This window comes from Lactuca serriola, chromosome 4 (genome assembly GCF_051521515.1).
Source record: "Lactuca serriola cultivar US96UC23 chromosome 4, Lser_US96UC23_V15, whole genome shotgun sequence".
In the NCBI taxonomy this organism is placed as follows: Eukaryota; Viridiplantae; Streptophyta; class Magnoliopsida; order Asterales; family Asteraceae; genus Lactuca; species Lactuca serriola.
In genome coordinates this window covers 70,297,161-70,309,617 of record NC_136411.1, presented here as the reverse complement: position 1 = coordinate 70,309,617, position 12,457 = coordinate 70,297,161, and the positions used below count along the sequence as shown (strand labels likewise).

The window sequence follows — 12,457 nt, the reverse complement described above, 5'->3', positions numbered from 1 at the left end:
GGCAAGTTGGATGAAGATAGGCAGGAACTCGACGAGTTGGAAGAACAACTCGGCGAGTCTGTTGAAGATTGCCTTAAACTCGGCGAGTCTGTTCTTGGACTCGGCGAGTCTGGTCGCAGAACCCCAAACCCTTCTAGTTAATACTCAGACCAGTGAGTTGAGTGGAGACTCAGTGAGTTGGACAAGACATAACTCGAAAATCAGTAGACTTAGTGAGTCATGGGTTGACTCGGCGAGTCGAGTCGCGAAGGAGAGGGTTTTTGAGCTTATGAACTCGGCGAGTCAGTAGGCTGACTCGGCGAGTAGGGTCAACCTGGAAGGTTGAGTTTGACCAGAGTTGACTTAGTTTGACTGTTGAAAGGCAGTTAGGCTAAGTGTTATATTTGGTATTAGTAGATCGGGGAGTTTTTGGAGCAGCAGTTCGAGAGTGTCTGATAGCAGTCAGAAGGGTATCAGCAAAAACTCCAGCAGTACAGGTGAGTTTCCTTCCAGTAAGAACGGGTCTAAGGCCACAATGCCGACCTGTTTAGTTAGCAGTAGTTTCTGGACTTCAGTCTGATGTAGTAGTTAGTATGTTGGATGCCTTTGTGGCTCAAACAGGATTTATGTGTTATGTGTTCCGGGCTATGACCCGATGCAGTATGCAGTATATGTGTTCATGCTAGTTGATATGTTTATACTATGCTATGTTGAGTTAGTTCCGGACTTCGGTCCGATGCAGTTAGTCCGGACTTCGGTCTGATGCAGGGGACAAGGTCCCAGTCAGTTTCCGGACTTCGGTCCGATGCAGGGGGCAAGGCCTCAGTTAGTCCGAACATCGGTCCGATGCGGGGGACAAGGTCCCAATCAGCTTCCGGACTTCGGTCCGATGCAGGGGGCAAGGCCCCAGTTAGTCCGGGCTTAGGTCCGATACAGGGGACAAGGTACCAGTCAGTTCCGGACTTCGGTCCGATGCAGGGGGCAAGGCCCTAGTTAGTCCAGACCTCGGTCCGATACAGTGGGCAAGGCCCAGTATGTGCTTTATATGTTTGTATGGTATGTGGTAGTTTGGGGGAGCTCACTAAGCTTCGTGCTTACAGTTTCAATTTTTGGTTTCAGGTACTCAAGTTTCAAACGAGGAGCTCGGAGAGGTTGCAGTGCACACACCATAGTCAGTTAGCCTGGGATGTTTTACTCTGATAATAAGTTTATGATTTGAATTAATACTATGAAACTATGTTACGAATTATGAAACGGTTTTTATAAATATGGTTTTAGTAATGTTTTAAAAGAAATTTTTAGTCGTGAAAATTGGATCGTTACAACATATCGATTTAGCATTTTGTTATGCTCTAAAGCCCTAAATTTTCTGACTAATTTATTGTCCAAGTCCATTGCTAAAAACAGACATGGTGGCACATTAGTGTAAACAGATTGCTTATAGAAGTGTTTGAAAGCTAAGCGTTCAATGCAAGTTTCAATCTTGCAAAAAAAAATTGCATTATAGGTACCCTATGTTACACATGATTACAGATGCAGAATAATAAAACACATGTTGCTGCAAACCATACCTCTAATATTCCATGTTCAAAAAAAAATGGTCCCCAAGTATCACTAATTTTTCCAAAAATATTCATTTTATTTCAAACAATGACCATAAATGTGAGAAAAACTTCAAATTAAGCATCATAACTGAAATATCATCTAAGGGACAACAAATATAAGTTAAGCAATTAAAAATCAAAAAATTTATTTTGACGTTTTCCACCTTTTGATGAGTATTTCCTTTTCCTCTTCAACCCTTACAACAATACAACATTTTTCTTTTTTCTCCCTTTCCTTTTTTTCTTCAAAATCCCTTTCCAATCACTTGAAAATCCCTCTACAAAAGCTGCATAAATTAAAAACAAATTAGTATTAGTAAAAATAAAAATAAACAAAGTAAAAAAGTAAGTTTCTAGAAACAAACTATAACAAATGGTAACCACCTCGCATCTTTGAAAAAACCCCAATTATGTGAATAAGAAATAACAATAGAAGTAGAACACACATTTGGTCCCTGTTTTTAAATGTAACAGTGTACTTTCAAACTACAATGGCTTAATAATACTAAATTACAATTTATGTCCATGTCATGTATTTTTGGATTAAGTCTATAAAAAACCTTTTTGCAAATTTGGTCCTCATTTCAATTTTTTTTAATGTTTTTTTAATTTTTTTAATGTTTTTTGGGGAAAATCTCATCCAAACTAAGAGACTAAAACCATATGTACCTACCTTGAATTAGACTTTTTTTTAAGTTTCATCCACAAAGCAACTTAAATTCAACATTCCACAGAAAAACGAAAGTATGCATATTTAATTACATATACATTTAAATGTAATTCTTTTGAGAAACTATAGTTTTGTATTATTACAAATGTAGACAAAAAGAAGAATAATGAAAACCTGTGCAGAAGCACCCACGTATATACTTCTTTATCAGATGATATTTGAACAAAAATCAGTTTTTGAAGTTAAATTATACATATACTATCATGATATCATCAAGTTTATGTATATCACACCCATCAAGCCAATAAGATGATATCTCCCTGAATTGAATATCAATTTCATAGGAAAACATATAAAACTTAGGTGCTGTTTGTTTTTTTGAAACAAAAATCCATAAACTATGCGGACCACCTCTGCAACTCTCTGCAGTAGATGAGGTGGACCAAACGGCTGCTGACTGTAATAAGAAGCGTGTTTGTTTTTTTAACACCTGCATGCTGCAGATATTAAAAATTTAAAATAAACTGATTTTATAATCCGAAAATAATTTTTTAATACCGAAAATTTAATAATGTATGACATTTCGGCACAAATTTATGATATCTCAACAAAAAATAATGATATTTTAACACAAAAATAAATATATTTTATCATAAAATAATGATATTTCATCAAAAAATTATTATTATTCAACATAAAAAAAAATCAACAAAAATAAACAAAAAAAAAACGAAAAAAAAATGTGAAATAAGATTTCAGCAATATACAATCAATATTTTAGTAAGAAAAAAAAAAAGAAAAATAGGTTGGAAGATGTAGGAAGAGGCAAAACAAGTGTTGCGCCAAGAAGAACACTCGCAAGAAGAACACTCGCAGAGGTTTTTTAATCCAAAGACTTCTAAAAAACAAACAACTACAAGATGAAAAGTGTTGCACGTGTGTTGCGCCACACAGCAATAAGAGGTCTGAAGATGTTTTTTCCAAAAAACAAACAGCACCTTACTCTGTAATCCAATTTTGATGTATACAGGAAGCCGATTTTGATTAGTCAAAAGCTTGTCTTCACCGTTGGTTACCGAGAACCCAAAAATAAAAACACTAGACAGATGGTAGCTTCTGATGGTCACAACAGCAAGGGAGAAACGAAAAAGGTGAGAAGATGAATCATGACTAAATTATGACAAAAGCCTACCGAATCCAATTGAAGCGGTTGCAGATTCATCTTCAAGAGTCGCCGATTCCGAACAAGTCGACGTCAATCGTTGGTCCATCCGTGAATTGTCAATCAACAGAGTGAGGATTAGGTTCAAAGGGTAGTCAGCAGAAGAATAGAATTAGAAAAGAGGAATCGATCGATAATGGAAAAACTCGAGACTTTAGAGAGCAAATTGATCGATAATTAACTGTTAGTGTCCTCAGCAACCTCTTGATTTCAATTTAGATTGTGTAAGTTACGATGAGACCATTGCGCTGGTGGAGAAAACGGAAGAAGCGGGAGGCGGTGGAAATGAATGATTGATGAGACCATTGTCTTCAATCTCTTGCATCTCATGTTGCAGGTTAGTCATGGTTAATTCCTTAACTGTTCTCACTTCCTGTTTCATAATCATCAAGCAAAAATTTAAGTGTTTATTTTTTAAAAAAGCTTAAATTAGAGTAATTTTGGTATTAAATTTTTATATAAGTAAAGTGACCAATAAAGTTAATATTACAATACGCATATATACCATTATTTTTTTCGTAAAAAACATGGTTACAATAGGGTTTATATTTTGTCTAATTTACAATAAAAAAAAAACACGCATGCATTGAATAACTTTTATACAATAATAATAATAATGGCTGATTATTAATATTTTTTCACATCATATACAAACTAACATCTTATAAACACTAACTTACAATATATATATATATATATATATATATATATAAAACATGCATTGAATAATTTTCTTTATCTAATCTATTGTTAATATTATACCCTTGATTTAACATAAAACAATAAGACAATAATACTTTTTTGTAAGGACATCGATATGATGAAGATCTTTTTCAATATTATACTGACTTGCACATGAATATTCTCAATGAAGACGAGGGCATTTTTGTCTTTTGCGCATATGATTCAAGAATGTACCCTAAATCGTTCGGTCATTATTCCCAAGAGGCGAGAATAAAACAAAATTCCCCATATAGCAAGAACAAAACCAATAACACGTTCAACCCTAGTTCTTTGCTGCATAAAATGTGTACAAATTTATTAAATATCATTTCACAAAGAGCTATTAATAGTTTGTTTTATTTTAGAGAATAAATATAGAATTATTAAAATGAAATCTCACTTTCAGATGAGTTGATGAAGAGCACAAACATGCCCAAGCTTCCCAAAGACGGTCTTCAAATGATTGTGTCTTACGCATGCATCATAAATAATTATATAACAACAATGAAAAAAGAAAATGCATTAACTAACTTTCCTGTTGCAGGTTCTTGTGATGTCAAAGAACAAATATAAACCTACGTTATTGATCAATTTTGGTGGATTAGGTTGTTTACTGCATATACTTGAATACATATTAGGCTATGTACTACAAAAGCTTCAAAAAACCACATTGTTGATCAAACAACTCCAATAAGTACACCACAACAGACGAATCTGAAATCATCTAAAATTAGAGCAAAAATGTACAAAAAATACAGTGATAAAAAGCACAGAGCATACCTGCTTCAAATTAGTTCGTGTGTAAAAAATCAATAGCTCCTTACTTGCATCACGATTTTATCAAGATATCTCAATCGCTATTAATACAAAATGCCTACAGAAAGAAATGGAAATGAGATTCACACCTTGTCACTTCAAACAAATTTGACACCCAGAAGAGCAAATAAAGATAATAGGAAGGAAGACAGAAAACAGTACAAGCGGTCTGCAACGCAGAAAACATCATTGTCTCAACATCCAACAAATTCAAACCTACATGTTTAAAGCATTATAAGCATTCAAAGTCAAAGAATTTAATGATCAGTCATTCAGTTGTATTAAAAAGATGCTTTTCTTTTTGAGTAAAGGATTTAATGAAATAAGAAGTTAGTTCAGTAAATTCTCACCCATAACACTTGTATTTCACTTTCTTTGCAGATGTCTTGGTCTTATCGGTGATGATTGTGGATCGTGTTCAACCTACTGAAGATTCATCATTTTAGTTGTTGAGTAAGTGCTATTGGTGATAGATCTAATACCTTCCTTTTTAGTGGCCGTTTGGAGTGTATGAAGCTTTTGCTTGTGGTTTTTTTTTTCATGTACCTGACTGAGTTCTGCCTTGGTACTTTGGATTTTATTTAGTTCGTACTCCGTACCTGACTCAGTGAAAGTAATTTAAGATATTAATGATTTATGCTTCTCCTCAAGAACCTTGTGTTCGAATTTTGGAAAGAAATTGATGGTGTCGCCCTCCTGTTGCCCAGAAAGAGCACCGAAGACACTTTAATTGTAGAAATTAGAAGACGACAATGAATTAGTGAAATCACAAAAGTTACCTGGAAATCATGAAACCAAAATGTATGGTGGCGGGGAGAATTTAGGGCTCCTCTGATGTAATTGGGTGGGGGAGGAACTTCCTCAAATAGCATCGATGGTGGTGTTTAGGGTTAGAGATATTGATGATGACAGAACCGAACAGAGGGGGGTGGGTAAACATACATTATCATTTCTAGAGATTTCACAGTGTTTGACGATAGACGATGGAAGTCAAAGCAAGTAGAGGGAGACAAATTTCTAATCACGTTCGGAGCATTGGATACGTCACAGAAGGGAGACAAAGATCGTCCATGGTTTGGCAAGAACGCATCGAGTTGCTTGCCTTCTTGGTGTTCTAAGAAGCTTCGCTGTTGTCGAATCTTCCCTCCTGAGCAGCACACTCCTTCGGGTAGAGTTTAAAGTGAGATAGATGAAGCAGGTAGAGAAAAAAGATAAGTAGATAAAGAAAAAAAGGTGTCTCCGAGAGAAGAAGAGAGATAGAGAGCATTCTAAGAGGTTGTTTGTTTTTTTTTTTTTTTTTTTTTTTCGATGTGCGAAATCACTTTTGTCTGCGTGGCGAAAACCACATGCAAACATATGCCCTCGTAGAGTGTTTGTTTTTGGAAGTCCACAGATCTAAAAACGTCTGTGTGATGTCTTCTTGGCACAAATATGGGTTATTGTCGTTAAAGGTCTTCACGCCATTTTAACCTAAAAAAAGGACACATCTTTTCTCCAGCGCCTTCATTCCAATTGAAGATACGATCGAGGGCACACAAGAGGGACAGCTGCTTACTTCAATTGACTGGCCTCCACCGGCGGTCTTCTTCATCCTATCTCCTCCTCTCGTCGCCACCGTCAAGACAAGGAGCACCACCGATTTTAACCTAAAAAAACGGACGCATCTTCTCTTCTCCAATGCCTCCATTCCAATCGACTTTCTAATCAATTGTATCCTCAATCGACTGCCCCTCGACCGTCGGTATTCTTCAGCCCGTGTCCTCCGCTCGACGCTGCTATCTAGAGCACCACCAGCGCCGCTGTCCAGGTAAGTACCTCTCTTGTTTTAACATGAAATTGAAGGTTATTTTTCCTTAAAACTCTCCATTTTACTGAAACTACTTGTTGTTTATGTAGCCTTTCTTGTTTATTTTTCTTGCTGAAAGTCATAAAATAACCTTTCTTGTTTAATTTTTGTTAAATATTGTTGGAACACAATATTTTTTGATGTATCTTGCTGAAAATTTGAAATGTTGATGTTTATGTGTTATTTTTGCTGAAATGATGTCTTTGATGTGATGTTTTGTGCTGAAATTGCCAAATAATGATTCTGCCGGTAAAATTTTAAATGAAAAATTGATATACGCTTTTCAACGCTTCGACTGAAACACTTGGAAAAAAACCCAATTGATATTCTCTCTGTGAATGCAGCCCCCCTCCTCCACTGTGAACGCCTCCTCCTCCATCCTCATTTTCCCGATCACCTTTCCTTCGTTCGGTCACAACTATGCCGACGCAAATCTCCTGGTGCATCTCTCCATTACCCTTCTTTGCTCGATTTCTTGTCCAACAAAGGTAAAACCCTAGATTTTTTATATTACTTCATGTATACCACTTTATATGTTTAATTTGTTGATAATGTTGATTTGTTTTGTTGAATTTTGGATTTTAAGTTAAATGTTAGGAGGGTTTGTTTGTTTTTTTGTATCAAGAGGAATTGAACAAAATGTGATTCTTTTACTTCTTTGTTTATTTGGAACCTATGATTGTAAGTAGGAACAAGTGTTAGGTTGAATTTGAATTTGTGTAAGAATTTGAATTATTAAAATGTTAGGTTAATTTGTTAGATTTGTTGAAAATGTTAGATAAATATTAGGTTAATATGTTAGCTTTGTTGAAAATATTAGATAAATGTTAGGTTAATTTGTTAGATTTATTAAATGTTATATAAAAAATGTTGAGAACTTCAATTTGTTGAAAATTTTATGTATCATTATCTATATATGTTAGATTAAATGGCATGTTATATTACTATCATGTTTAGTTTTGAGTTCTAAGATTTTTATATTATTAGTTGTAGATTGAAATGTTGTCGAATTGAGAATGGATATACATGAAGAGACTTGATAGTAATTGTTTGTTTAATACCCAATAGTCACATTATGTCATTTTTTTTGGATTTTTCTTACTCGAAAGCAACATACATCCAAATTATTATTAGGGACGGGGTGGAAGTTTTAGAAATTAGATGTCCTTGTGCGAATTGCAAAAATATTTATTATCTCTCGAGAGAATTGGTTTTTAACCATCTTATTAGCCTAGAATTCATGAATGGTTATTCATTATGGTATTTACATGACGAAATATATTCATTACAAGATGTTGGTCAATGTTCAAACCCAATACCACCTCAACACGTGGGTCAAAGTTCAAATACTGAAACGACTCAACACATAAATAGTGGTTTTGATGATTATCGTATATACAAGGAGATGGTTATCGAAAGCATGCACCAACCCGAGACTTCTTATTATCAACAAACACCACAACACCTAAATCTTGAAGCCCAAAATTTTTATAAAATTTTGAAACAAGCGAGTGAGCCTTTATGGGACGGGTGTACAAAATCTTCCACACTCTCCGCCGCCACTAGATTATTGAACTGAAAATCATAATCTAATGTTTCAGACAAGTCATTTGATAGACTATTTTCGATAGTTAAAGACATTCTACCAACTGGAGAGAAGCTTCCTAATAGCTTCTACGAGACCAATAAAATGTTGAAGCCACTAAAATTGTCTTCACAACGGATGCATGTGTTTATAAACCATTGAATGCTATTCAAGGGTCAGTTTGATGAGTTGGATCATTGTGTAGTATGTGGCGAAAATAGATACAAAGACAAAAGGAGGAAACTGAGACTTTAAAGGATGTCCTATTCAAGGAAGACAACCAAACATTTAACCTGGCATTCAGATCATCCAGTAGATCCAGAAAAGATGATACATACCAGTGAAGGTAGATCATGGAATCATTTTGATAGAACCTTTCCTGATTTTTCAAAAGAGACGTGCAACATTCATCTTGGGTTGTGCACCGATGGGTTTAGTCCTAATAATTCAAACACGACTCCCTATTCATGTTGGCTGGTTTTTATCACTGTTTACAACCTACCCCTTTGGTTGGCCTTTAAACATTAGTGCATACCACTTTCGTTGATCATTTACAGGAAGAAGAGCCCCGGACAGAATTTGGATTTTTTTTATGATGCCTATCGACTGACTAATTTTCAGATGAAGTTTGTACTTTTATGGATAGTTAGTGACTTCCCTACTTATGCAATGTTGTCCGGACGGAGCACGCATGGTACTTTAGCTTACCCATATTGTATACACCAAACAGAATCATTTCGGCTTTCCTATGGACAAAAACCGTGTTGGTTTGACTATCATAGAAAACATCTACCCGAAAGACACATATTTTAAAATGATACGGTTAATTTTTTAAAAGGGAAGAAAGTGAAAGGTCATGAAGTGCATGTTCCGTACCCAACCGGAGAATATATTTGGGAGAAAATCCAACATTTCCCCACCGTATACAATGGTACTCCCTATGGTCCAAATTATATATAACCTCATGGTTTTCGTATTACACATAACTGGGTAAAGAAGAGCATCTTTTGGGAGCTTTCATATTGGCGTCACCTGTTGATCCGACACAACCTCGATTTGATGTATATCGAGAATATTTTTTTTGAAAATATGTTTCAGACTTCGATGCAGGGGCGGTCCTAGCTAGGTTCCCGGTGTGGCACCGGCAACACCTAGCTTCCGCGCATGCAGTAGAAAAATTTTTGTTTTTTTTTTTTTAATTTTACCTATTGTGCCACTACGTAAAAAAAATCGTACAACTACTAAAAAAAATTTGTGCAGCTAGCCAACTACATAAAAAAAATATTGTCACTGTATCGGGAATTACCAAACGAAAAAAAATAATAACAAGCCCAAATGCCCAATGTTTTAATCAATTATTGTCTAACAGTCCAATTGCCCAAAGCCAAAATAAAACTTAATTGGATAAATTAGCAATTGGGCTAATTGCTTGTAAAAAATAGCCCAATCCTAATTAATTGAGTGTTTACTTGAGTATTATCGGTAGAAAAAAATCACGATTACATAATCCAAAATTCAACTACTCGACTTCCTGATTTGCGTGATTGCGTCCAAAAAACCTTCGACCAATCAACCTTCAATCGTGCCTTGGCAGACTCGTCACCTCACAATCATTCATGACTTGATCGTTTTGATTTTTGGATCAATCACAATCCTTGTCTCCTTGATCGATTTCAACAATTCTCTTGAAGAGTTGAAGCATTGAAGCAAGTATCAACCCTTTGGCCTTTTCTGTCTTTTTTCAATTTCTACACTACAATGAAACAAGTAAGTTCTACTACCAATTCATTAAGATATTTGAAATTGATATGTTTTTAGAAGTTATTGGTTGACTTAGGTGAAATTGATTTGTTTTATTGAAGTTATATTGTTTGCTTAGGTGCAATAGCTATGTTTTTTATTGAATTGATTGTTTGATTAGGTGAAATTGATATGTTTTATTGAATTTATTGTTTAATTAGGTGAAAGCAACTTGTTTTATTGAAGTCATTGGTTGATTAGGTGTAATTGTTATGTTTTTATTGAATTTATTGTTTGATTAGGTGAAAGCAACTTGTTTTATTGAAGTCATTGTTTGATTAGGTGTAATTGACTAATTGTTATGTTTTTATTAAATTCATTTTTTGATTAGGTGTAATTGTTATGTTTTTATAGGTTAAACTAAGTGGTTTTTTTACCAAAAGACAAAGACCTAATCCTAATGAAAATGGTGAAGAATGTTACCAAATACCAATCACTAATCAATCAATCCCTTCCGTTTCTAATCCTAATACAACTCCACAAACACCAATCACCAATCAATCAATCCCTTCGGTTTCTAATGCAACTCCACAAACACCATGCTATAACCAACCTAATGATAACCTTGACTTGAAAGATCTTCCAAAGGACCCGACGGATAGGCCATTGATTACAAGTTACAAACCAAATATAAGAGATGATGTAAGAAGAGTGTATTTGCTTCAAGGACCGTGTCAAGTAAGGGCACATAAGTTTCCTAAAAACCTAGGTGATAGATTTAGAAGATTCGTTCCTTCATGGTTTGATGACTTTGATTGGTTGGAATATAGTGTGAAAAATAATAGTGCATATTGTTTATATTGTTATTTGTGTGGGGACCTCACGGGACAAAAAGGAGGGAGAGATGCATTTGTTTCCCAAGGTTTTGATACTTGGAATAAAAAAGATGCATTTCGGACTCATGTGGGTGGTGTTGATAGTTTTCACAACAAAGCAAAAGAAAAGTATGAGTTTTTAATGAGGGAAAAACAAGCTATTAATGTAGTCTTGAGGAGGCAAACCGAAGCAGAGGACCATAAATATAAAGCTCGATTACGTGTTTCTATTATTGTTGTTAGACTTTTATTGAAAACCGGTTTACCGTTTCGTGGTCATGACGAGTCGGTTAACTCGGAAAATAGAGGGCTTTACATTGAAGTGTTAAAAGCCATTCGAGAGACTAGTGAAGATATTTTCAACAATACTTTAGAAAATGCTCCTAAAAACAATCAACTTATTTCCCCTAAAATTCAAAAAGAACTTGTGCAATGTTTTGCACAAGAATTACTTTTGAGTATTCGTGAAGTGATTGGTCAAGATGTTTTTGCTTTACTAGTTGATGAATTTAGTGATGTTTCAAAAATGGAACAAATGGCTATTGTTTTGCGTTATGCCGATAGTCTTGGCTTTGTGAAAGAAAGATTCATAAGACTAGTGCGCGTGAAGGATACATCTTCTTTGACACTCAAAAACGCCATAAATGAAGTACTTACAAGTAATAAGTTGAGTTTTAGTCAGGTAATTTATTCTTTACTTTTTTGTTATTTAAATTTAATTTAATATGTATATATATATATATATATATATATATATATATATATTGTTTTAAATTTTAATAGATAATAGGACAAGGTTACGATGGGGCTAGCAATATGCGGGGGGAATTCAATGGTTTGAAAGCTTTGATATTACAAGAGAATGACACGGCTTTTTATGTACATTGCTTTGCACACCAACTTCAATTAGTGGTTGTGGTTGTAGCAAAGAAGCATGATGGTGTTAGTGACTTTTTTGAGCAAATTTCGTTGGTGGTTAATGTTGTTTGTGCCTCGTGTAAAAGAAAAGACTTACTACGAGAGCAAGCAAGAGAAAGGGTGCAAAAAGGCTTGTGTAGTGGTGAACTTGAAACCGGAAGAGGGTTAAATCAAGAGACAACACTTGTTCGAGCGGGAGAAACAAGATGGGGTTAACATTTCAACACACTCACGAGTTTAATGAAGTTGTTTGCGGATGTTCTTGTAGTTTTAGATTTTGTGAAAGAGGATGCAGGGTCATTGGCAAACCGTCAACAAGCATCTGGAATCTTAGCATATTTTAAATCATATGAGTTCGTGTTTTACTTACTTATGATGTATGACATTTTACACCTCACGGGTACATTGTCAAAGCAACTTCAAAGAAAAGATCTATACATTTTAGAAGCGGCTTCGATGGTTAGAGGGACAATGAGGCA

The 12,457-nt window shown here is 34.9% G+C and overlaps 2 protein-coding genes across 10 annotated transcripts; one reads left to right on the top strand and one right to left on the bottom strand.

The window, feature by feature from the left end:
* Positions 1–1,616: 1,616 nt before the first annotated feature.
* Positions 1,617–6,212, bottom strand: LOC145101843 (putative ion channel POLLUX-like 2). 9 transcript variants are annotated; one of them, XR_013705887.1, is made up of 7 exons: positions 5,794–6,212; positions 5,365–5,710; positions 5,177–5,230; positions 4,599–5,072; positions 4,394–4,492; positions 3,446–3,848; positions 1,617–1,870 (listed from the first exon to the last, which is right to left on the bottom strand). XR_013705887.1 is itself a non-coding variant. In XM_079039120.1 (7 exons), exons 5-7 carry the CDS (start codon positions 4,674–4,676, stop codon positions 3,705–3,707), a joined length of 321 nt encoding a protein of 106 aa, XP_078895246.1. In that variant the 5' UTR covers positions 4,677–4,912; positions 4,979–5,072; positions 5,177–5,230; positions 5,365–5,710; positions 5,794–6,212; the 3' UTR covers positions 3,269–3,704. The 9 variants fall into 9 exon arrangements, 6 of the variants coding, with proteins under 6 accessions (XP_078895246.1, XP_078895247.1, XP_078895248.1 ...); XR_013705886.1 differs by lacking the exon at positions 1,617–1,870 and adding an exon at positions 3,269–3,369; XM_079039120.1 differs by lacking the exon at positions 1,617–1,870 and having other exon boundaries at positions 3,269–3,848; positions 4,599–4,912; positions 4,979–5,072.
* A 3,991-nt stretch (positions 6,213–10,203) lies between these two features.
* LOC145098496 (uncharacterized) lies at positions 10,204–12,194 on the top strand. The gene is made up of 4 exons (XM_079036132.1): positions 10,204–10,212; positions 10,488–10,517; positions 10,600–11,742; positions 11,844–12,194. Exons 1-4 carry the CDS (start codon positions 10,204–10,206, stop codon positions 12,192–12,194), a joined length of 1,533 nt encoding a protein of 510 aa, XP_078892258.1.
* Positions 12,195–12,457: the final 263 nt, after the last annotated feature.